This window comes from Camellia sinensis, chromosome 10, assembly GCF_055761805.1.
Source record: "Camellia sinensis isolate YWXY chromosome 10, ASM5576180v1, whole genome shotgun sequence".
Lineage (NCBI taxonomy): Eukaryota > Viridiplantae > Streptophyta > Magnoliopsida > Ericales > Theaceae > Camellia > Camellia sinensis.
The window spans coordinates 93,691,070-93,715,974 of record NC_138970.1 but is presented as its reverse complement, the minus strand read 5'-3'; the positions used below and the strand labels follow the sequence as shown (position 1 = coordinate 93,715,974).

The 24,905-nt window shown below is 36.3% G+C and overlaps 1 protein-coding gene across 1 annotated transcript in view; it reads right to left on the bottom strand.

Annotated features, from left to right (window-relative positions):
• LOC114284973 (alpha/beta-Hydrolases superfamily protein) overlaps positions 1 to 17,171 on the bottom strand; it is a 31,373-nt gene extending 14,202 nt beyond the window's left edge. The window contains exon 1 of the mRNA XM_028227939.2: positions 16,580 to 17,171. Coding sequence (XP_028083740.2) covers positions 16,580 to 16,958 — 379 coding nt within the window. The 5' untranslated portion in view covers positions 16,959 to 17,171. The remainder of the gene's footprint in view (positions 1 to 16,579) is intronic.
• Positions 17,172 to 24,905: the final 7,734 nt, after the last annotated feature.

Sequence of the window (24,905 nt, the reverse complement as noted above, 5' to 3'; positions counted from 1 at the left end):
GCGACATACTATTGAATTTAAATTTCAATATTATTTGTTTATAATCTCATGAATAATTTGTTTAGTTTAAATTAACAAATGTTTGGCTAATATATTACTTAATTGTTCAATAAAATTGCAAATACAGAGGTTCTATTCTCTTTATAACTATATTGGTTAGAACTCATATTTATCAAGAAAGGATAAAATAATTGTGCTGGAGAATTTTTCTTCAAAATCTCATAGGTGCACATTGGCAAGCCAAAATGTGACGCAATATAATGGAGTCTTTGGTATGATACTATCTGGATAGTACTTAAAATAAGGCTTGAGAAGTAAAAGAAAAACTAAATTGAGGCATATAAAATTTATGCATCAACTCCATATGTAGTAATTGCCTTCAGACTAGCTTTGAAGCTAGATCCATGTATGTCATCAGAGATAAGTCCCTGAATTATCAAAATGATCAATGTGATGGATGAATTGAGATCTCAATAAAATATACAAGTGCATTCACTCAAGGCTTTTCGAGTTATAAAAATCATCATATGTTTGTTGAAGGGGATGGTCCTAAAGCCCACAAAAAGTCACCTAGGGAGATAATCCAACCTATGTGATTGGAGACCCCGTGAAGAAGATTCAATGGGTAAAAATAATTCATACTAGTGTGACTTGTATACCAACACTCTAAATAAGAAGATATTTGCTATGTGATATCTGCTATGTATATGTATGACGTTCTCTTGCTCATCCTTGAGGTACAAGTACTGATGAGATGTGACAGCTAAGGAAGGGTATTTACCCAGAATGAGTCCAAGGAGGGCATACTCTCATAGGATAGACATCACTTCTATCCTTTGAGGATTCATCTAAGTACAAGTCGTCGTGAGATAGCAATTGCGAGAATTAGGTTGCTCTCTAAACTCTTGTGAGAATCAAGTTGAGTGCATGCTCATTAAACCTTGTCTAATATCAATATTTTATGTATGACATGTTGAACTCTGACTCGAAGGATCTAGTTTAAGACATAGTTCACTATGACTCTTCAGAATAAGACTGAAAAGGTTCAAGTGCAAAAAACTCCTACACCGCACAATATAATAGTAATCCAAATTTCTTCTATATATATTTTTATATTTGTTCCTGATTTTATTAAATTTTTGAAACTTGTGACGGATTGTAGGAATTCAAAGTTTCAAATATAATTTAATAGTCACATCCCCAAGAGTTGTGTTCCAAATAAAAAGATATTACTATGTCTATATATGGCCATGGGATTCCATAATTTTTGCACACACCAATATCATAAATCTTCTTTTTTTCTCTCTATCTCTAGCCTTATAATTTTCTACTATTTTCATATATTCTATGGGCAACTTCGATCATAGTGGATGGTTCTTCAACCCTTTCAGTGTGTGCAAACATTGGAAGGTTTAACAGTGACTTGGGATTTCCATTTTGTCAAATGGCCTTTCATGTAGCACTTGTAGCCTTTTAAAACATTTGGGAAGTGTATTTGAATCCTTTATTTTATTTTGGAAGTCTTTGGAGTTGTTGTATGTTAGTTTTGGAGGAGTATAATCCCATTTAAACTTGTTGGGTTTGGTTGTTCGCACTTGTTCTTGTCAAAAGTTCCTTGGAGACTTAGAAATTCTATTCTAGGGTCGATACCAGCCTTCCTAAGGGTCGACCCTTACCTATTGGTGAAGTTTATGGAAATGTTGCTGGAAAATAGGGTAGACACCAGTCTGGGGAAGGTCAACCCTCTTATGTCTGTGTGTTAGTTGTTGGAAAATAGGGTCGACCCCCTCCTGTCTAAGTGTCGACCCCCTTGCATGCTATCAAACGTATGTTTCTTCATAGGGTCAACCCCTGCAGATTTTTTCCCAGATTTCAGCCCGGTTTTCGGCCTTACTTTTTGGGGATTTTGACTTGATCTTTTGGGTTAACTTTGGGACTTCATTTTACTTTGACCTAGCACTATAAATAGGTCCCTCACTTAACATTTTCTTTACTTTTTCTTCTCTTTTCCCTCTCCAAGCCATGAGTCTCTCTCCCTCTCCAAAATCACTTTTTGCTCAAAGATCTTTAGATCTACTCACTTAGAAGCATCTCCTTGCCTTGCTCCTTTGAGATTAAGTGTAGAGCTTGTCAAGAGTTTCGTATTGATCCAAGTAGTTCGTGGTTTCGTCGCCGGTGATTTTTGGGTTGTTTTCCCTTTGCTTCAAGAGGTAGGGATTTCTTTGATCTTTTTCAATACCCCTTTTATAGATAGACATGTGGTAAGTTTTTATTGCATAAAAAACATGTTATGGATTTTCTGAAAATCATGATAGAGGACCTAAGATTTGGTAGTTGAGATTGAAATTTTGTGAACTTGGTTGTTGTTTGGGTTAAATTGGGGTGTGGCTAACGTATTTATGTTGAGAAAGAGGTGAAGTCCTAAATTTTCTTTTTATATAATGCTTAATGGATAAAGAGGGTTGAAATTGTGAAATAATCATAAGTTAAGAAACTTGATTAATGATTTGGTAATTGATTTGAGATTAAATTGGGTCTTATAATTTGAGCATTAAATTGTGTTGGGTTGATTATATTTAAATATAACGAATTGATAATTTGTTAATTGTTAAAAGAGGATCTGGGATTTGATAATTTGTGATTGGAGTTGTTAAGTTGTTGATTGTTGGGTTATTTGGGAAATGATTTGTTATGTTTGTGAAGAAATGGAGGAAAGCCCTAATTTAATATTATTGTTATAATGGATCTAAAAGGGAAGAAGTTGAATAACCTTTATATTTTGCTAATATGGGTTGTATAATTGTGTTTATATAAAAAAAAAGAAAAAAAGAAATAACCATGGTGTTGGTATTGTTTTAGACTAATCATAGGAAGTTGAGTTGAGTTATGGTTTTGATACCAAGGGAATTGGTTTTGTAAAATAAAGAGAATGAATTCTTAGAAAATGATTGGAGTTGTGTAGATTGGAAAATAAAGAAAAGTGATCTTTTTGAAAGAAAATGAAATCATCATTTTTTTTAAATTGATAATGAACTTGAGGTCGGATTTTGGAACCTTTACATAATATCATTGTTATTGGACTGAAAGTCTTGCGAGAATTGGAATGTTGTTTTACGAGTGTGTAATACATTTACTTAGAGGTTTTGTCCTTGGTCATTGGTGGAGGATGGCATTGTTGTGTTGAATAATATTGTGTATGTATTACACTTGTGTTATTATGCATTATAGTATGTTGAGATGGTTGGGAATGTGCTTGCGCTTCGCATGAGAGGTACTATTACCTTCTAGTTAGTGCCTGGAGAATTGGCCGCGCTTCGAATGAGAGGTACCAGTACCTTCCAGCTAGCGCTTGGAGAACTTGGCAGAGGTACCATTACCTTCCAGCTGGTGTCTGGTAAATTGGTATTTCGTTATAGAAAGGTGTACTCTTGGCTTGGCATTTTGTTTTGGAAAGGTGTATCCTTGGCTTACCGTGCTTAAGACAAGTAGAGTAGAATTCATTTGTTATTATTGTCTCAATGTGTCTGGGTATATCATGGGTTATGATGGTTATTGATCTAGAAGGCCGTATTGCCTCAATTATTGAAGCAGATAGTTATTGATTGCTTGTTGTTTTCCTTTTGTGTTAAAAGCATATTTGTATAGTTATGAATGTGTTGGAAACGGACGTAAGCTATGAAGCACGGACACCTCTCTGAGGGCTCCGTACCAGTGTCAGACACGTGTCGGACACGGACACGCGGTGGACACGTGTCCGACACGCAGCAAAGAGTGTCCCATTTTTTTTTAAATTTTTTTACATCCGGACACGTTCAGGACACGTTATAGACACGTTCGGGACACGTTCGGGGGCTATTTCAGAATTTACTAAATTTTCTTGGGGTCGATTTGTAAATAAACAAAAACAGATCAAAATATGCCCTAATCTACTTCGAATCTACTTCGAATAGAAGAGAAACGGCAGAGAAAGGGTGAGAAAGAGAGGACCTGACTTCGTCGATCATCGTTCGTCTTCTATCCTCGTCGATCGTCGCTCCTCGTCGGTCGTCTCTCGTCTCTCGCCCGTCGTTGTTAAGGTATGCCTCTTCTTCTTCGTCTCTCGCCCTTCTCTCTCTCTCTCTCTCTCTCAGCCTCTTCATGCCTCAGTCAATCTTCCTTTTGATTTTATTTTTCTTTTATTTTATTTTTCCCTCTGATCTTCCTTCTGATTTCCCTCAGTCGCTCTCTCTCTCTCTCTCTCTCTCTCTCTCTTTTATATTAATTGGGTGTATTTTATTTTTTTTTCTTTTATTTTGATTTCAATTTTATTTTTTCTTTTTTTTTTCTTTTTTTTTATATTCTGATTTTATTTTTATTTTTCTATTATTTGAGTGTATAATTTTAATAATGTATGTTTATTAATTTTTTTCTTTTAAATATTTATTTTTTATAATTTTAAGTGTTATTTTGTATATTTTATTACCTTTACTTGATTTTTTTAAATAATTTTATGACATATAATAAATAAAATTAATTATATATATCGAACGTGTCCCCAGCGTGTCGTGTCCCCTATTTTTTGAAAATTTGCGTTTTTGGGTGTCCGTATCGTGTCGCGTGTCTGTGTTCGTGCTTCATTGGACGTAAGTATTGTGTTGAGATTGTGAAAAATGTGAAAGACTTTGAATACTTGTGAACATGTTTTGAAAAGGCAAATCAGGTGTGAGTCTGGAAAGTAAGAGAAAACATAATAGGCTTGGTAAAATTGTTTTTCTTCAAAAACTTGTTATAGTCATATGAACTTTGGAAAAAGGTATCAAGAAGGAAGAAAAGTGAATTTCTTATGTTATCAAATGAAATGAATGACTTGGAGAAGATTTCTTATATACGTATATTTCTGTATAAACCGTCATATTATTTATACAATATGAGACTAAGCAATCATGATCATAGCTATCTGTAAGTTGCTATTGTTTACGATCATGTTGAGATCCCTACTGAACTTTATGTTCATCCCACGTTGCTAATCATTTTTCAGGTGAACATCAAGAAGTGTTTCAAGGTCATGGATCTTCTTTACCTGTTGGCCACAGGGCCTTTTATTTGTGGGCGGAATGCCATTGATGTAAAAGAGTTAAACCCTTTCTTTTACTTTTAAATATGTAAGCCTACGGGCAATTTATTTAGTTATGCTCATGTTGCATTTAATTTGCATTCAGATGAGAGAATATTTATTCTTACAAATGATGTAAAGAGTTTCCGCATGTTATCTCTGAAGTTGAATAAACTTAATGAATTTGGTAATGGTTTCCGAGTAATAAAATGTAGGGCGTGACATTTCAAGCCACGTTGCATTTACCTGATCAATGGGTCCCCACTCAAGTCCTACAATCCCCGGTTGATGCATCTCCTCCTTCAAATAAAACTTAGAATAATTGTCAAAAATTCCACTGACAATCTGATCCTCCCTCTCCACAACTACCCCTGGGCTCACTTCCAATTTTTTGATAAACTTCTTTCTTTTCTCGTCTGCAACCCTCTGAAACAAAAATTTGAGTTGATATCCCCTTCCCCTTCCTTCAACCATTTCACCTTTTGCCTTTTGAGCCCAAAAAATTTGCTCCCTAAAAACCAACTCTTCCAATTTCAATCTTAACTCAGTCCGCTCTCTTCTTAATGACTCAACCAACCCACCTCAGGAGGAGGGGGAGAGGGTGTCTCCAAGGCATCTACTTCTTCAATTTTGTGTAAAAGCTCCTTTTTTGAAATCTCCAAATTCCTAAAGACCTCCCTAGTCCAACACTTCACATTCTCCTTGACCATCTTCAATTTTCTTATAATTTTGAATCCTTCCCACCCATGACACCTAGCATTAGACCACCAATCCACAAAATTTCCTTTTGGGTAAGGTCTTATCGAAAAGACTAAGGACATCTTTGGGAAATAAAGTATCTATGGCACAAGGGGCTTTTGTGAAAGGAAGACATATTTTAGATGTAGCATTGGTGGCAAATGAGGTGGTGGAGGAATATAGAAGTCTAGGAAATGAGGGACTTATCTTCAAGGTTGATTTTCAGGAAGCATACGAACACGTGGATTGGCAATTTTTAGATTTTGTAATGGACATGAAGGGTTATGGTGAGCGGTGGAGATCTTAGATTATGGGGTGTTTGTCGACATGTAATATGTCAGTTTTAGTTAATGGTAAACCAGGGGACAATTTTAAGGCTTCAAGAGGATAACGACAGGGGGATCCAATATCCCCTTTTCTTTTTATTTTGGTGGCCGATGTATTAGGAAGGAAGGCTAATAGAGCTAGAGAGGTAGGCCTTTTTGATATTGAGACTTTCTGGAGTAATCTCAAGGCTTAAGGTTAATTTGGAGAAGAGTAGTGTGGTGGGCATTAATATGCAACACAATCAGCTTCAGAAAAGGGCTTCACTTTTAGGATGTGGTATTGAGACACTCCCTTTCAAATACTTGGAACTTCCACTGGGGGATAATCCTAGGAGTCAGTCTTTTTGGAATCCAGTTGTGGAAAAGATTGGTAAAAGGCTGAAAGGGTGGAGTAAGGCTCTACTTTAGCGTGGGGCTAGGTATACTTTCGTTAAGACAGTTTTGAACGATATTCCCATTTATTTTTTTTATCTTTGTTCAAAATTCCAATGAAGGTGGCAAGGTCAATTTAAAAGTTGATAAGGGATTTTTTTTTTAGGAAGGCAAAGATGAGGGAAAGAAGGACCATTTAGTTAATTGGGAGGTAGTTTCGTTACCAAAGGAGAAAGGATGGCCATTGATAACTTTGTGGCTAGGAACATGGCTCTCCTTGGCAAGTGGTTACAGAGATTTCTAATTGAGAGTAAATCACTTTGGCATTCTGTTATTAGAAGCAAGTATGGGACGCAAGATAATGGTAGGGATTCACAGGTGGTTATGAGGGGTAACTGTCATGCCTCTTGGAAATCAATTTCTCAAATCTATACATTTTGGTCTCATTATCTGTCTATGAGGGTGGGTAATGGGGAGTTTTTTCGTTTCAGGGAGAATGTTTGGATGGGCCACTATTCCTTTGCTTCGGATTTTCCACATTTATATAGAATGGCTCAGTCTCATAATTCTTCTATTGCTTCAATGGCTTGTTCACTTTTGTCTCTAATTTCTTGAAATTTCAATTTTTCTAGGAACCTTAATGATATGGAAGCTACACACTTGATTTCTTTGTTGTCAAGACTTGATCATCTTTCTTTAGTTCCTCTTTTGGAAGATAAGAGGGTTTGGGTTCTTCATTCATAGGGTATTTTTTCTTGTAAGTCCTTTCTTGATAAAATCATCGATAATACTCATATCCTTCAGTTTCCCTTTTGCAAGAGAATTTGGAAAACTTGTGTTCCTCTAAAGGTGTTGGTGTTTATGTGGGTCTTGGTTCATGGAGGCATTTTGAAAAATGATACATTGCAAAAAAAGAGACCTAATCGTTGGTGCATTATGTGCTGTAAGGATGGTGAATCCTTGGACCATTTATTTTTGCATTGTCTAGTTACTTCGAGTCTATGGCATAGATTGTTTCTTTTGCGGAATGTTATGCGGGTGGCACCAAAAGGTAGTGCGCATATGCTACTAATTGACTTTCGTGCTATGGGAGGCTCAAAAAGGGCCAAAGTGCTATGGTCTTGTGCCGTTTTTTCAACTTTTTGGGTTCTATGGTTGGAAAGAAATGCGCGGTTGTTCGAAGATAAATATCAGGAAGTGGACTGGTTGTGGGATAAAATTTGTCACTTAACTTCGTATTGGGCTTCAGTGAATTCTCTCTTTAAGGGGGTTCCACTATTTCTATTAGCTAGAAATTGGATGTCAGTGTGTGACATGTAAATTTTTGCTTGAGATAGTCTTTGTTTGGGTTATGTATTTCTTATTTTCATTTTCTTTTTTTAGCATATGCCTTATTCTCGTTTCCTTTTTTTGTTTTATCAATAAATTTTTTTTGTTGTTGATCAAAAAAAAGAAATTCTTAGGAGTTGTTCATTGTTTGTTGATACCTTCATGTGGAAAGACAAATAGCTTTAGGAAAATGATTATATGTCTGTCCTAGTCACACGCCAGATTTTCTACTTAATTTTCAATTTACATATTTGCATATGTGATTATCTTATTTATTGATTTTTATAACAATTCGTTAATATTTTTTCTATAGTATTACCATATACTCAATAAATTTCCGCAACACCACCCACCTCTTGTTTATTTATTATTATTCTTATTATTTTAAGTTTAATATATAATGCATAATAGGGAAATTATTTTCTGATACCATTGAAGCACAACTCCATTTGGTACAATAGCGAGACGAGAAGGCTCAAGCAGAAAGGATAGTTTTGCTCATTATACACATAGATAAAATCCTCAAAATCATTTCCCCTAAAAGGAGCTTCCCAAGAAGAACTATGTGCAATGCCAATAAATTGATTACTGATTATTGAACTTATACACAAGGAAAAGGACAAAATAAAACTCAATCAACATTGAATGGCACAGAACTAACAAAAGGAAAATCAAATGTTGTGCATTTGCTAATTTGATTTCTCAAAGTAACCCTAAAAACAGGGATGTCGAAAGGTGTCGAGATACCATCATACGTCGAAGCAATTCTATTCGGGAACACCTAAAAAAGCCATCTCTTTTTTTGAATTTTTTTGTCTTCAGTGACTTTTTTCAAAATTATGTCATTTTTTCACTTTTCTAGTCCATCTTGTGTAGATGAATCTAAAAAGTAATTTTTTTTTGAAAAGTTCCAAAAACAAATTAAATGAGCCAAAAAAAATCTCCTATTTTTGGCTTATTTTTGTCCAATTTTTTTTTGAATTTTTTCAAAAAATTTTAATTTTCCGATTCGTCTCGTTGAGCCAAATCTAGAAGCCTAAAGCTTGTTGAAATTTTTTTTAAAAAAAACCCCACCAAATGAGCAAACCCCAAAGACCTTATACTTTTGCATTTCTACTAGTTCTTTAATCTTATTTTATTCTTCTTTTTTCAAAAGGAGAGTTGAGTCTTTTGGATGGAGCATGGCTTTTCTAGATATAAATTATGCATCCCCACCATATTTATTAATTTTTAGAATGAGTACGCAATTCAAAGACAAATTACACCCAAAACCATACCAGCAGAGGAACCCACAATAATCCTTTAGTGGAAAAGTTCAGACTACCCATTTGGATGCAGCATTCACACAAATGCAGGCACCAACAAACATGCACAATACGCACACAAATGCAGACACCAACTAAATGAGAAATCTTGATATAGTAATAATTAGAGTGGTAGTTATGTTTTTAGGTTGCTTAGTTGGCATCAGCCTATAAATATGTGGTCAGAGTCTTTAGGAGACAGTTTTGATTACATTCTGACATTGTATTGTTGAGCTTAGAGCTCTTGTATCTCAGTTTAGAGATTTTTTCTAGGGTAAACTACCAATAGTTCTAATAATTTAACTTAATTCCCATCAAGTTGTATTGAAAATAAGTATCTAGTAAAATCATTGCTAAAAATAATTTTTGTGACGTTTTTTTTGCAGATGTTGCTAAAAATTGATAATTAGTTGGCTTTTTTTTGTCACGGTTTTTATAAATTGCCGCTAAACTTACAATTAGTGACGTTTTTCTATGACAAAATTTTCAAACTGTCACTAAAAGTTAAAAATTAGTAATGTTTTTTTTGTAATGATTTTTTAAAACTGTCGCTAAAACTTATAATTAGTGACATTTTTTGTGATAAAATTTTCAAGCTGTCGCTGAAAATTAATGATTAGTGACATTTTTAATAGTGTTTGACAAAAACACCATTAATAAATCCACCTATTAAGACCTACATGTAAGTCCCCCTTTTTTCTATCTAATGAAATTTCATTGCTAATTTGGTTGTCATTTTGGTATCAAAGCCTCAAGGTGGATCCTTTCCTTCTTGAATTGTCAATAAATTGCAACAATTTGGGTGATTACGTACCTGACTTTGTTTGCAGCCATGTGTGTGAATGAAGCTATCACAGATTGAAGTTCTTAGCCTCTCGAAACCCTAGCAAGATTCAGACCAATTCTTGGCTCTCAAGATCTTGAAGCTTGAAACATTTGAAACCCTAGCTAGAAGTTCGCGACTCAATTGATGCAAAGTTCAAACCCTAGGAACAAAACTAATCGTTGGAATTGGCATTCAAGATTGAACGCCAGCCTTCCAGATTGATCGCATTGATCAAATCGTGATTCATTCTTGATTCAAGAATCACAAGTATCGAATCAAGTTCTTGGTTCGTCAAATCTTGATGTCGTTGATATTCAAACACAAATTTGAAACGACTTTGATTTGAGATCTGCAAGCATTATGATCCATTTCAGATAGTTCGTGAAGCCCTAGTCAAGATCCAGGTCGATCTAAAGCCCTATTTGAGATCCAAACTCGATTTGAAGCTCCTGGTTTATATCTGAACCCTATTTGGACCTAAAACCTTTGAAGAACACAATCACAGAGCTGGTTCTTCGATTGTGGGATTGATCAGAAGCTAGTAAACTTCAATCTTCTAGATTGAACTTTGACCTTTGACTTCATGATTAAGATCCTTCAGCTTGCATGTTTATAAGTGCGATCGAGTTAATCATGACTGAGATTCACATTCAGTGGTTGCAAGTTGTTCTTCGCTTGTGAGTTCCTCTTCAAGTTCAACTCGGGTTTGGTTTCTGTGATCTGGAGATTGATCTATGTTGCAATTGATCTGTTCTCAATACAAATTTGGGTAAATAAACTTAAATGAATCATCCAATTGGGACAAACAGAAGCGACCAAAATCAAAAGAACGAAATTGAAAAGTTGAGTGAACAAGTTTCTAGATTAGTTGGGAGAGTGCAATGGTTGCAACTTGTTTCCTACTGTAGTAATGGTTCCAACGAACATCAATTTGATGATTCCTTCGATGCTCCACTTTGGCATAGAGCGTATTCAAATAGATTTGAATCTATGCGGGGGTACAACATCGAGGATGACGAGCTTCCCGAATTCCATGTAAGCCATATACCAAAAGTGTTGATGAATTGGTTGAACAAAGTTGAGGGAATCTTTGAGTATTATGATGTTTCGAATGATAAGAAGCCAAAACTAGCATAGAAAAGGTTCAATTAAAAAGCTTACAAGTGGTGGCATCAAATGTAACTTCATACTCAAAGCAATAGCAAAAGAAAGGTTAGAGATTGGGAGAAAATGAAGAAGCAGCTTAAGGAGTACTTGTTACCTATCAACTGTGAAAATCCGCAAAATAGAAGTGCTCCAAGGTCTGGACATCGAGTTTCAAGTAGTTTCAGATCTCAGCAACACAGTTTTAATGCTTGGGAGGCTGGTTCTTCACCATATGTTGGTACGAGCGGATCTACTTTGTCTGGACAGCAAAACGAGGTCTTACAGCTACTGTACCAGTTCAGAAACAGTCATACCAAATTGCTGTTCCCATTCAAAAACAGCCATACCAAGCTGGTTCTATGCTTGGACAGCCTTTCCAAACCTTCTCCAAATTCAGTTCTCCAATTAGTGGTTGTGAAAATGGTCCTTTTGGATCTGGACAGCACCACAGAACAGAAAAGGGCTCTGTTTCAGTTCACAATCAGTCCGTTTTCAGAGTTTTGGGAGCTGAAAATAAGTCCCAAAGTGGGGACTTTGAATGCTTCAAGTCTGGCAAACTTGACCATAAATCCTTGGATTGTGATGAAGATGATGGGCTTGCTTTGTTTGGATTTTCAAATCAATTTTTGAGAGCTCAAAATCCAAAAATTATTTGGTTTACAATTTTCTCAAACTGTTTTCAATCACTTTTTCTATCTCCTCTCTCTTTCTTTCACATCCTACAAATCAATCAATCACTTTTTCTCTCTCCCCTCACATTTTCTCACATTTTACACATCAATCAATCATTTTTTCTCTCACACCCATTTATTCAACTACAAAAAAAACTACAAATTATCCCAAATTACGAAACTCCAAATTTGTAAAAACTATTTTCAAAACATACAACCAAACAAACTTTCAAATTTTTAAAACTATTTCCAGAAAATTATCTCTTAAAATTGATTCTGAAAACCAAACCAAACGCAACCGATATTTTTGTAGACATTGGATGTGATGCTGTAAAGGAAGTGATGGAGCAAAATTGGGATGATGGTATTCCAATGCTTGACACTAGTGAGGAGATTGAAGAGGAAGATGAAAGCATTGTTTTGATCAAGTCTTTTCTCATGCCCAAAGAGGATAGACGGTTTCCCCAGCTTCCCAAAGAGGAAACAGTGGTAACACAAACTTTCTACTATTTTTCTAGCTTCAATGGAAGTTGAAGAGGAAAGACATGAACTTGGATTTACTTTGGATGTGTTTCCAAAGATGAGTAAAGCTAATTTTGAAGGTTTATCAGCTGTTGTGGGACAAACAGGTCCGTATGTTGATGATTGTTCACAAGAGGTGTCTCCTGAGTTACCCCCAGAACAAGATATTCGATCATGTGTTGAGGTTTTCCCTCAAGAAGTGTCTTTTGAGTTACCTCTGAAGCAAGACAATCTACTTTATGTCAATTTCGTATTTGGACCAGCTTTGTTTAGTTTCCTGTTGGATGTTACCAACAGAAGGCAATGAAATCAAGGTCCATCTTGAAGACTTCATGGGTGAAGGCTACATTCAAGAAATGAGCTATTTTGATGACAACTTACTTCATGGGAGGCATGCTAAATGGGTGGTTTCTTCACACCAAACCATGGTTTCCGTGGCTGTGCATAAATGAAAACTCATTTTCGAGGTGGGGCATTTGAAGGGTGCATTTTGGAATAAGGACTTGCAACCCCATTGTCTTATTCACCATTACAAATCCATATGCTTCCATCAGTCATTGTTTGGTGTCATTTTGTTGATGTCGTTTTGATTCATTTTTGTTAATATCCCAACTTGTAAGACAAGTTGTTTTCTTTAGAGGGGAGTCTGATGTAGAGTGGTAGTTTTGTTTTTAGGTTGCTTAGTTAGCATTAGCCTATAAATAGGTGGTCTGAGTCTTTAGAAGATAATTTTGATGATATTTTGACATTGTATTGTCGAGCTTAGAGCTTTTATATCTCAGTTTAGAGATTTTCTATCTCTAATGAAATTTCATTCCTAATTTAATTTCATCACATCTGAATGCCTATCACAATGGGGAGCAGTTCAAAGAATCTCATTTAATAACAAACAAACAGACGTGCAATGTGAGGCCCCTAAAAATTTTAATTTCTTAAAAGTCCCTTACTTTTAAATTATTTCCTTGAAGTCCCTCAGTTTCTTAATTAATTGCAACCCTAGGATCAAAATACATACGCCAACAAAAAACCGCAAACCCTAATCGATTTCGGAAACTTAAAAATAATTTCTAATACTCTAATCGACTCCCTAAATATGAAATTACCACTTGGAAACCTAGGTTTTTCCGGTCTTTATCACGTTCGTCGGTTGATCGCGTTTTTGTTCGAAATAAGAAATCCAAACCGAATTAGACTCTCTAACCCCAATTTAATTTAATTCTACACTAAAATAAATGTTCCAATTCATAAATTAAACCCAATGCCCTCATATTTTTCTTAAATCATATTTTGATCCCAAACTAGTACCATTACACACATATATACATATACATACTTGTACCTTTCATAAATAAATAATTTTATACACAAATATCTTCATATCTATATATAAAATCAACAAAAATCTCCCCAAATCTAGCACATGGCCAGCCATCACCCTCTCTAGGCTACAATCATAGGTACTTTAGAGACAAATCCCTTAAATCATGGAAAAAGTATCATTGGTACCCCCAAATCAAGGAAAGTTGTCTTGTACTTGTAACTATCCTGGTTCTACTTAAGCCTAACCCTAACTAGATCATGCCTTAATACATGATTAGGTTCCCTAATGATCCTTCATTCCATTATATTCCAACTAAATACATCTCAATTCCATTCCATTCCAACCAATGGGCATTTTGGACCTTTTACACCAATTTTATTATAAAAACACCACCACCCTCCACATGTTACACATCTCATACACTCACACACCTACACATTCAGTTGAGAGAAAGAAAGAAGAGAAAGAGAGTGAACTTTGGTAGTAGAGGAGAGGAAAAGAAGAGACAATTGTGCAAACACTTTACTAGGTAATCAAGTAAGCCACAACACAACTCTCTTTCATTTTCCTTTTTCAAATACATGTTATTAGAAGTTTTAAATGGTATTATCAGATGTGTTCTAATGGTATTCTTGAAAGGAGTTGAGCCTTGATTCTACCCTTTGTATTTCTCTTAATCGGTATAAAACTACATTTTTCCATATCAAACTCTCAAAATTTCCAAAGGCACACCTTCACCTTAAATTTTTGGATTTAATACATCTAATTTAGCAAGTTTTCATCACAAGATAAGTGGAAATTTTCCCTAGTTGACCTCTTTTCTCACCAACTTTCTTGTTGCAAGAACTGTGCCAGAAAAATCTGTTTTACAGCCAACTTTCAAAAATAATAGAAAAATGTAGAAATATCTTCTGGACCTCAATTTTATGTCCAATTCTTCCTTAAGGAGTTAGCTTTCAAGGCAAATTGGTTTCATTGAAAAAGAGTGAGCGGTTTGTAAGAAAATCCAATTTTCGTTATAATGATCGACAAATCTGGACAGCGCTGGAGTGTTTCTTAAATAACTAAAAATCTAGAAAAACTATTACATTTCCGAAACATGTTCTGAAAACTAGATTAAATTCTCTACAAACCATAGGAATGCTAGGTTCAGGAAATATCTGAAATAGCCCTTTTGATTTTAATCTTTAAATGGTATTGAATATGGAAATTTAGTTTTGCATAAGTGTTTTATGCTCTTGTGTACGTGAATACACTTATTAGTTTATGATTATGTCTTGGTATGGTATTTCATGTGTTATGGTTATGTTCCTTATCTTCTTCATTTTAATGATGCTCATGCTTATGTGGATATTACTATCTTCTTGAGCTTGTTCTAACTTGACTTAAAACATTGATCCAAACGGAAAACTTAATTGGGATGGTATTGGGTTTTCGATCACTTGAATAATGAAGACATGATAATGTGTTATGTATGGTTTGATGGATATGCCCCTTAATTAAAGGTTAAGTCTTGCACAAGTGGTTATCGTGTAAACCCTAGAATGGAACGGACGTATTCAGACTCTTTGTGATGGTTTGATTGGTGAGATAAGGTTGGGTCCGAATGGGACATTCAGGAAGATAAAACTTTTTTGGAAGGATAAGGTTGGATTCAGGAGATAAAACATTTTTCTTTTCGCTGTCCCTTTTGAGGCCCTGCGGTTGGCGCTACGCGGTATATAACCGTTGGTAGACATCTGAGGTTAGTTCTGCAACAAAGCAACAAAAGGGGGAGTTTCGAATAGTCCGGTGTCCAATTCTTGTGATTGGAAGGATGAAATCTCTTTAGGAGATTTCTAGAATACTAACCACTAACATTATAACATTTGTTATCTATTTGAATGACATGTTCCTTTCCTCTATTATTAAAATTGTTATTATTGACTTGAATATCATGCTTCACTACTTGCTTGCTGTAAATATGATGGTATATTGGATTGGAAAAAAGGGATGGGGTGTGTATGCGTTTACTGGGCATTCAAAACTTATAGCGTTTCATGCCAGGTATTAAAGACTATTAGACTGGTCGAAGGCAAAACTAAAGCATTTGAGGACGTACGGCTACCCTAAGAGGATTAGAAACTAGTTTGTAAACGTGTTTTGAGATTGTAATTGATAGATCACATGTTGTATTTAAGACATGATTTGTAATTTGTATATATATATAACATTTGTAACCTATTCTTATACTCCGTCAACTCATGTAGGTCTTGTGTTAATACCTTGTCAAGATCTGTCAAGAAGGTAGCTTTGCTATCTAAGGTGGTTGGATTTTGAAGGGAGGCTATTTTGACTTTTCCGACCTTCCTGGGATCTTGCTTGGTTATTATCCGAAGGATGACATTTCCTACGCACTACTCTTATAACCTTAGATAAACCCTGTATTTAATGGTTAATATATTATCTGATGTTCCCGACCTTTGAAGCGTCACATGCACACACACAAGAAGAATAAGAAGAAACAATTCGTGCAAAGAAACCTAACCCACTAACAAAATTCAATTGGCAGATAAGCGCACCTGAAAGACCCATTTGTATCGAGCATATATATACACATACAAACATTCACCAACATGCATATAGACATGCAAATGAACCAAATCCCAGAAACTAGGTCCTTCACATGAAATCCTAACATAACAAGGAGTTTGAGACCCTCATAAGCTTCAATTAAGCATAAATAAGAGGATTATCAATCATATTCAAGCAAAAAAGACATAATCACAGTGATCCCTAATTTCAAAGCAAAAGAATTCCATTAGCAGAAAAGTTGCACATACCCATCATCATAGATATAAATCTCAAGTGAACCAAAGCAATAGAATGTACTATTTTCATCAGAATAGAAAAGGAAAAAGGAGAATATATATATAGAGAGAGCTAGATATACCTGCCGAGGAACCAATTAAGAGAATACGATTGGAAGACAAGTTGAGGGAAACCCATTTGCAGACAGAGAGGACGTCACGGACTTCAGAGGAACCGGTGAGAGAAGGCCTGCCGGTGGATCGACCGACGCCCCTCATGTCGAAGGTGACAGCAGTGAAGCCTCTGTCGGCAAGACCACGAGCTATGCCCTTCATCAGACCTTGACTACCTCCCAGTACAGAGTATGGATGGACTAGCACAATGCCCCAACCCCCCTTTTCACTCTCCTCCTCCTCCTCCTCCTCCTCCTCCTCCTCCCCCTGCCTGCTTCTTGGTCTGAAGATCCGAGCGTCCAGCTTTACGCCATCGCTGCTCTCAATTGTGCTACTTTCTCTCGACATCACCAACAAGGAGAGTCAATTCTAGAGACAGTGAGTGCAGAGATCTGGAGATGGAAGGAAGAGTTTGGTAGACACTTTTCCTACTTTTATTTTGGGGGAACTGGGAGTTGGCAAAAACATTAATGCACAACTGGGAGTTGGCAAAAACATTAATGCCATCGGTGCGTGACAATTGCACCTCAAAATCTTTGATTTCGAATTTATCATAAGTATACTTATATTTTCATAATAGTCAGTGTTGTTTGTTATTAGTATTTGATGAAAAAGTTATTAATTATTATAAGACCTAAGTTCATTCATTAAGATTTATATGTAAGCGTAGACACTTCATTTTAACTAGTACTAAGACTTGAGCGCTTTCTTTTGATTATCTGATGATGAAAATAACAATGTGCTTTTCACAAAATTTTCAGTTAAACAGATGAAATTTGAGCTTTGTTCCCAATTCTAAGCCTACTTTGACCAAATGTTTAAATCCCATCGGACAATCAGAGTAAAGTTAGACTAAATCGAAGCAAAACAACATTTTTCTCTCTGGGCGGTCGTCGCCCAGTCGACCACCCAGAGACAGTTTCCACCAGGTTTTCGTTTACTTGGGTGAGGCATTTCACTGTCCCATTTTTTGACCCATTCATGCATTGAATGCATATATACTAAGCCTCCATTGCCTAGTGGCTGATCAATTGAAGGTAAAACGCTTTATTTTTGTCTTCTATTAGCTCCATTTGTGCTCTATTTGCTCCATTATCTTCCTTAATGCTCCATTCTTGTCTTCTACCATTGCTCTACTTGCATTGCCTATATAAGGAGAGCTCAAGTCTTGAATTTTGGGAGATGAATTTGAGAGAAGTGTAGAGAGAATGATGAGTTTGAGAGGAGAAGATTAGAGTTTGAGAAAGAAAAGAAAACTTTGAAAAAATGAAAGTTGCCTTGCCAAAATAGTGAAGTTGTCTTAGCCTTTATATATCTCATCTTCCATTGCAAAACACCACTCAAGAAATTTATTGAAACCAAGTCCTAAAGCTTTGATCAAAGAGAGTAATCCTTGCCAAATTCAAGAAACTTAAAGAGGGATAATTTCCTATAAACATACTTGTCCAAAAACACTATTCTAGCTTAAATTCCAAACTTTTGAATTGAGGATTGAGAACACAATTCATAACCTTAAGGGTGATCAAAAGGAAGTTTAGAAATTAAGAAGTTCATTCTTTCTTTAGAAGGTGAATTTTCAATTTCTTTCATTTTCTTATATTTTTTATCTTATATTTGTTTTCTTACTTAAATTTCATATTAGTTTGTTGTAATCTAACTAGAAGTGGTTAGTTAAGCCACATATATATTCATTATTTGTTCTTTTCTCAATGCTACAATAAGACAGGTTTTGCTAGGCCTAGTTGGCCGGTAAACTAAATATTTAGCTGGCCGGCTAACTTTTTCTGGACTGAACAAAGTAGTCTTCCGGCGTTGCACATACTAGTTTTCGACGATCCTCAAGACCTACATCTTCTATTTTCTTTTCATTTGAGTTTTTTGAGGTTTTTGTTTTGTTATAATAATTTCTTCCTCTTCTTCTTCCTCTCATTTGGTTTGTAATTATCTATTCAAGTGCTGCAATAATTCCCTACCCCGCTTCTTTCTATCCCATTCTTTTACTTGCTTTTTTTATTTGTACATAAACATCGTATTTTGTTTTTTTAACACATCCATACTTTGCATCCATGTTTCATGCATCTTGATTAGGCTAAGTTTGCATTTATGGGTTTTAATCAATTCTTATATGATTATGTATGCTACCTTATGTTCTTGAGATGATTCACATGTCATATATTAGAAGCCAAGTCTTTAGTTGCATTTCATGAGTGAATTGCATTAAAATTTTGTATATAAGATTATGCATGTTTCACTAACTTTGTTTTGCAGCTGTTCGGTGGACGTCATAAGTTTTTATGCTTTAGCATCCCGCTTGTGTTTGTTTTTTTTACTATGTTTAGCATTTTACCATGTGGCTGCTTGCTTACTTGATATAACAGTATGAATGCCAGTGGATAGAGGTTGTGTCACTTAATTTGAAATGATATTAATTTTCATGCTTGTAAACTCAATTTCTTTGAGTTGTACATCTTCAAAACTCTTTCAAAATACATGGAATCAAGTTGTTTCAAAAAGAATGGCATAGTCTATATTTGTTTGCGTCACATAGTAATTTTTTAGGATTTATTAACTAATCGGAACATGAACATATAAAGTAAATAAAACTCATATCATGGCTTAGTATAGGTCGATCTTTTGATCAGGTGAGCGGGGGTGCTCAATTAATGACCTTCCCCTCTCATACCTAAGGTTTCGAACCGAGATGTATTTAGTTACGATGAACAGTGGCCTTGGCATAAGTCACAGGTTTCCTAATTTCCCAAAATATTAGGTGGCAACTCTAAGATCTAGTGATGTAGCCCATTTCTAGCAAATGTTTTGTAATAAAATGGATTTTCTATAAAATTTGCCGGATTTAAACTCTCATTTACGTTTCACACTGCACTCGTGAGACTAGATCAAAGAGATCAAGGGTCTAAACTGTTTAACACGCTCAGGTACCATCGGGCATGTTACAGTAAGTCCCTCTAAATTTTTTTGTAGTTGAACAAAGAGTTATGAGAGAAAAAAATAATTGATTGATATATAAGATGTGATATTTGTCTTCGAGTGTTGCTATTAGGACTCCACTTATTACTTTGGACTCCTCATTTTAATTTTTTTTTTTTTGTTACTATAATAACCTCAAATGAAATTACTAAGGACATCAATTATTTTGGGACATCATTGGTGTTGTCGTTTGCACACCAAAATAAAATGAATAAAACTGGTAGCAACTACTGTTACGAAGTATAGTGATTGAGAATGAGTGTCGAACCACAAAGACTAGGGCAAGTTATTTTTAGTTCAAATATTTCGATTTTGAAAATGAAAAGTGAGAAAAAGAAAACCTTAGGGTCTAGAATCCACTACTAATCTTGTAATGTATGCCATGGGGGGTTTTGAGGGAACGATCAGCTAACTAAAGAGTCACTAATGTAGGTTTTTGTAACAACCTTCGTCACTGTTTACCGAATAACCACTGATTACCGTTAAACTGAAACTGATTATGACTGATAAGTGAACTGAATAAACTACTGAACTGACTTACTGAAATTGAAACTGAATTGACTGAGTATACTTGTTTAATTGTAATTCTGTCTGTTTGGTTATTTGATTATCTGTTCGTGTCTTTGTGTTTAAATTGCGAATTGAAGGCCTTATCGGCGGCCGAACCGGAAACCGATTAGTGTTTTATGATCATCGTGATTTATGTGATTTTATGGTGTAATTACCTGAAAACTGATTAGGTATGATTAAATTAGATTAAAATGAAGTTAAATTGCACAACTTAGACTTAATTACAACCTTGCCCTATTAGTGGCCTATCATCTAACCATTTGAGCCTTACACACTTGATCACATAGCACACTTCATCAGCCCTTTTTCCTTGTTCTTGCCGACTTGAGAGAGAGAGAGAGAGGTAGTGAAAGCTTGAGTTCTTCACAATTTGGCTTGAATCTTAAGGAATTGAAAGCTTAAGTGCATAATTGAGCCTCTAGACTTGTAATTGAGGAACTTAGGTATGAATTTCATCCTTCTTATTGTGTGTTTAAGTCCCTTCTAGCATGGATCATGGTAGTTTAAAGAGCTAAGTCAAGAATTGGTTCATTAATGTTGAATTGGAGCTCATTCCATGCATGCATGTTTGAATTGTTGAACTTTGAGTTGTTTCCATGGAGAATTGTCACATGCATGCTCATGGTTATGTTAAGTCCATGTTTTCACCTTGTTTTTGTAAGAGTTAGCTCATTTGAGCTTGTATTTAAAGCTTTGACATGATTTAAATTCATGCATGTTTGCATGTTCTTCATATTCATGAAAATTGGTTTCAAATTGAGTTGTTTGAAACACCCTTGGGCCTTGATTTTACAAATTGAGCTTTGAATCATGTTAAAGTAGGAGTTTTGATGTGTTTTCTGAAAAATTGGCCCAAGAGGATCGAATTTGTGGTTTAAAAACTTGGTTTTGAGCTTGAGGTTCAAATCTGGAATTTCCAGAATTTGGACTCACGCTCAAGCGGGGTGACTGGCGTTCGAGCGTGGAAATCGTGCTCTCAGCATTTTGTTCTGTTTTGAAGTCCGCTCGAGCGGAAGAATTGACGCTCGAGCGGGACATTGTGTCTCATGCTCGAGCGGGTGTCGAGCGCCCAATCGAGCGTGATTTTCACCTATCCAGCACTTTTGACTGTTTTGCATAACGCTCGAGCGGGTAAGTATACGATCGAGCGGAAACCTTTGTCTGCATGTCCGCTTGAGCGGAGTAACCTACGCTCGAGCGTGACCCCTATTTTCTGAAAAGTCTGAAAATGTTTTTAAAGTGCATCTTTGCATCCTCATCCCATCATAGGCATTCTTAGGCCTAGTTTAAAACATCTTAATGAGGTTATAGATGTAGAACCACACCGAGGCAAATTAGGGATTAAGTTATTATTTTTCCAACTGTGTAGCTTAGTGTGTGTTCAATCTGTAACTGTGTAGGGTTAGCGACTGGGGACGCGCTCTAACTTTACTGTAGCCTAGAACTCTGTGAGTAACAACTGTGTAAAGATATGTTCAAAATGATTATCTTCTGAACAATTGAACTGTACTGCTTTCTGAATTGATACTGTTAATTGAATGAATGTACGTCCTATATTCTGAACTGTATTGTGGCATCCTTAGCAACTACTGTTTACTGTTACTGTTACAGAGATCTCTGTCGGTTCCCTCGTTGGAACCACTACTGTTACTGACTGATGGCCATCATATACTGTTTGGTCTTTTAAGACCTACTGTATACTATACTGTTATGCTAATGGATGTACCACATATGACTGTACCGACTGAACGACTGAAATACTGAATTAATGAACTGTTTTTATTACTGTAAGGACATTCATTCTTAACCCCTTTACGCATTGTGTTATTCACTGGGCTTTAGCTCACTGCTCATATATATATATATATATATATAGGTGTACAGGCACCAGACCGCAGCTAGAAGTGTCGGGGTAAACTCTAGTTTTGTCGAGCCAACCTATGTGCCTCAATGCGAGGTTCCGAGCCTGTCAAGCTACGGCTTAGGGGTGTTTTTAATTTCCCCGTCTGTCTCTGTATCTGTTTTGCATAACTGTATAGACTGTTACTGTACTGTTTAATAGGGATTAGGTCCCTGAACTGAATGATTGTATATATGTACATACTGTTTTGTCTGACTGTATATATTTGAATGAAAAGCCTTTTTACATACAGACTGTCACAGCTCATTGGACATTGTTTATTTACTGTATTGGCTTCCGCCAGCCCCTGTACTCTGTATTACTGTATTACTGTTAAGCAGGCCTTCGGTAATCTTGGATTACTGGCCAGTTACGGTGCTAAATCCATAGGGCGCGGGTTTGGGTCGTGACAGAGTGGTATCAGAGCGATATTTACCACGAGTTATAACGCACACACGTGTCCAAATGAGTTATAGGGTGTCCTAGAAAAGTGATTAGGGAATTACATGAGCATGATAAGTGTGTGGCTATGACATGACTGAATATATGCTAATGTGTTAATCTGTTTAAATGAATGACTGCCTATGTTGATAACTGTTATAACTGTCTATAGTGAAATGGATAATGCGAGAACTGTAAATGAATCTGAAACCTCATTCTTTGAGGCAAGAATGGCAAGACTGGAAAGAATGATGGAACTAATAACGGAAAGACTAGATCAACAACAAAATCCACAGCCCCCACCTCCTCCTCCGGTACAGTCGGAACAGAATGCCAATGTTAATGATGGGGACATAATTGCTCTCACCCACAAGTTCAGCAAAATGAAACCGCCATCCTTCCAGGGAGGCCTTGAACCGTTAAAAGCTGAAGCATGGGTTCTTGAGACTGAAAAATTATTTGAAGTGTTCCCGTGCTCTGAAGCACACAAGGTATTATTGGCCACTTTTACTCTGCAAGAAGAAGCTAGAAGGTGGTGGATGCTTATCCGTAATGAAAATACTGTTATGACTTGGGCTCAATTCAAAGGAGCCTTCTTCGAGAAGTATTTCCCTCAGTGTGTTAGGGATAGAAAGGTGACTGAATTTGAACAACTGAAACAGGACACAATGTCTGTTGCTGAATATGAGACAAAATTACTGAACTTGCCCGTTATGCACCACACATGGTGGACACTGATATTAAGAAGGCCAGAAAGTTTGAAGGCGGCCTTAATGTTACAATACTCGACAGAATTAATGTTTTGAAATTACCGAACTATGTAAATGTTCTTGACCGAGCCTTGATGGCTGAATCGAACATCAAAGCACTGAAAATTGAAACACCAGCGTCTGAATGCCGTGGTAAAAGGCAGGGTTTTAAATTCAAGAAAGGCAAGCATAACCCATTGAACAAGAAACAGAATACGGGGTCAACAACTAGCCCCAGCCAAGGGAGTGGTTTCATACCACCCTGTTCTGAGTGTGGCAAGAAGCACAAAGGGGTCTGTTACAAAATATCTGGAGCCTGTTATAGGTGTGGCAAGGTGGGCCACATGGTTAAAGACTGCCCCTCTGCTCCACAAGCCAATAGTAAAGCTGCACCAAGCGTAGCAGCATCAACTGTTGCACAAAAACCGAACCCCAAAGCTACCGGGAAAGAGCCCATGAGGCAGGGCCGAGTGTTCGCCCTAGTACCGGGAGACGTGCAGAATACCGAGACCGTTGTGTTAGGTATTCTCTCTATTTGTACTCAAAATGTTTATATACTGATTGATTCGGGGTCTACGCATTCATATGTGTCGCATGCTTTTTCGCGAAAACTGAGTAGACCATTAGAACCCATGAATTATCTGTTAGCTGTATCATCACCCATTAGGGAATCTATGACCTGTGCATATATGTACCCTGCTTGTGAAATTATTGTTAGAGATGCACATTTGTTTATTGACTTACTGCCTCTGAACATTGATCATTTTGACGTAATATTAGGAATGGACTGGTTAGCGAAATACCATGCTACCATAGACTGTGTAACGAAACAAGTAGTTTTCTATCCACCGGGTTTACCCGAATTTGTGTTTAATGGGGTTGGAGTAGTACCTCCTCCGTATTTAATTTCATCTGTGAAAGCTGTTCAATTGATTAGAAAGGGGTGTAAGGGATATCTGTGTTCCGTATTGACTGTATCTACTGATGATAATGCTAACGTGAACAGTATTCCTATAGTTAGAGAATTCCCAGATGTTTTTCCAGATAATCTGCCAAGGGATTTGGCTGACAGAGAGATTGAATTTACCGTTGATGTGATTCCAGGAACGCAGCCAGTATCTAAAGCTCCTGACCGAATGGCTCCAACTGAAATGAAAGAATTGAAAGTGCAACTGCAAGAACTGCTGGATAAGAAGTTCATCAGGCCTAGCACTTCGCCATGGGGCGTTCCTGTTTTATTTGTGAAGAAGAAAGACGGCTCACTGAGACTGTGTATTGACTACCGTGAACTGAACAAGGTAACTGTGAAAAATAAATACCCATTGCCACGTATTGATGACTTATTTGATCAGTTACAGGGTGCTCAAGTGTTTTCTAAGATTGATCTCAGATCCGGATACCATCAGTTGAAAGTTAAACCAGAAGACATTGATAAAACTGTTTTTCGAACGAGGTATGGACATTACGAATTTTTAGTTATGCCTTTCGGAGTTACCAATGCACCTGCTGCATTCATGGACCTCATGAACAGAATCTTTAAACCATACCTTGATGACTTTATCGTAGTATTTATTAATGACATACTGATTTACTCCAAAAGTATAGAAGAACATGAACATCATCTGAGACTTGTCCTACAGACTTTAA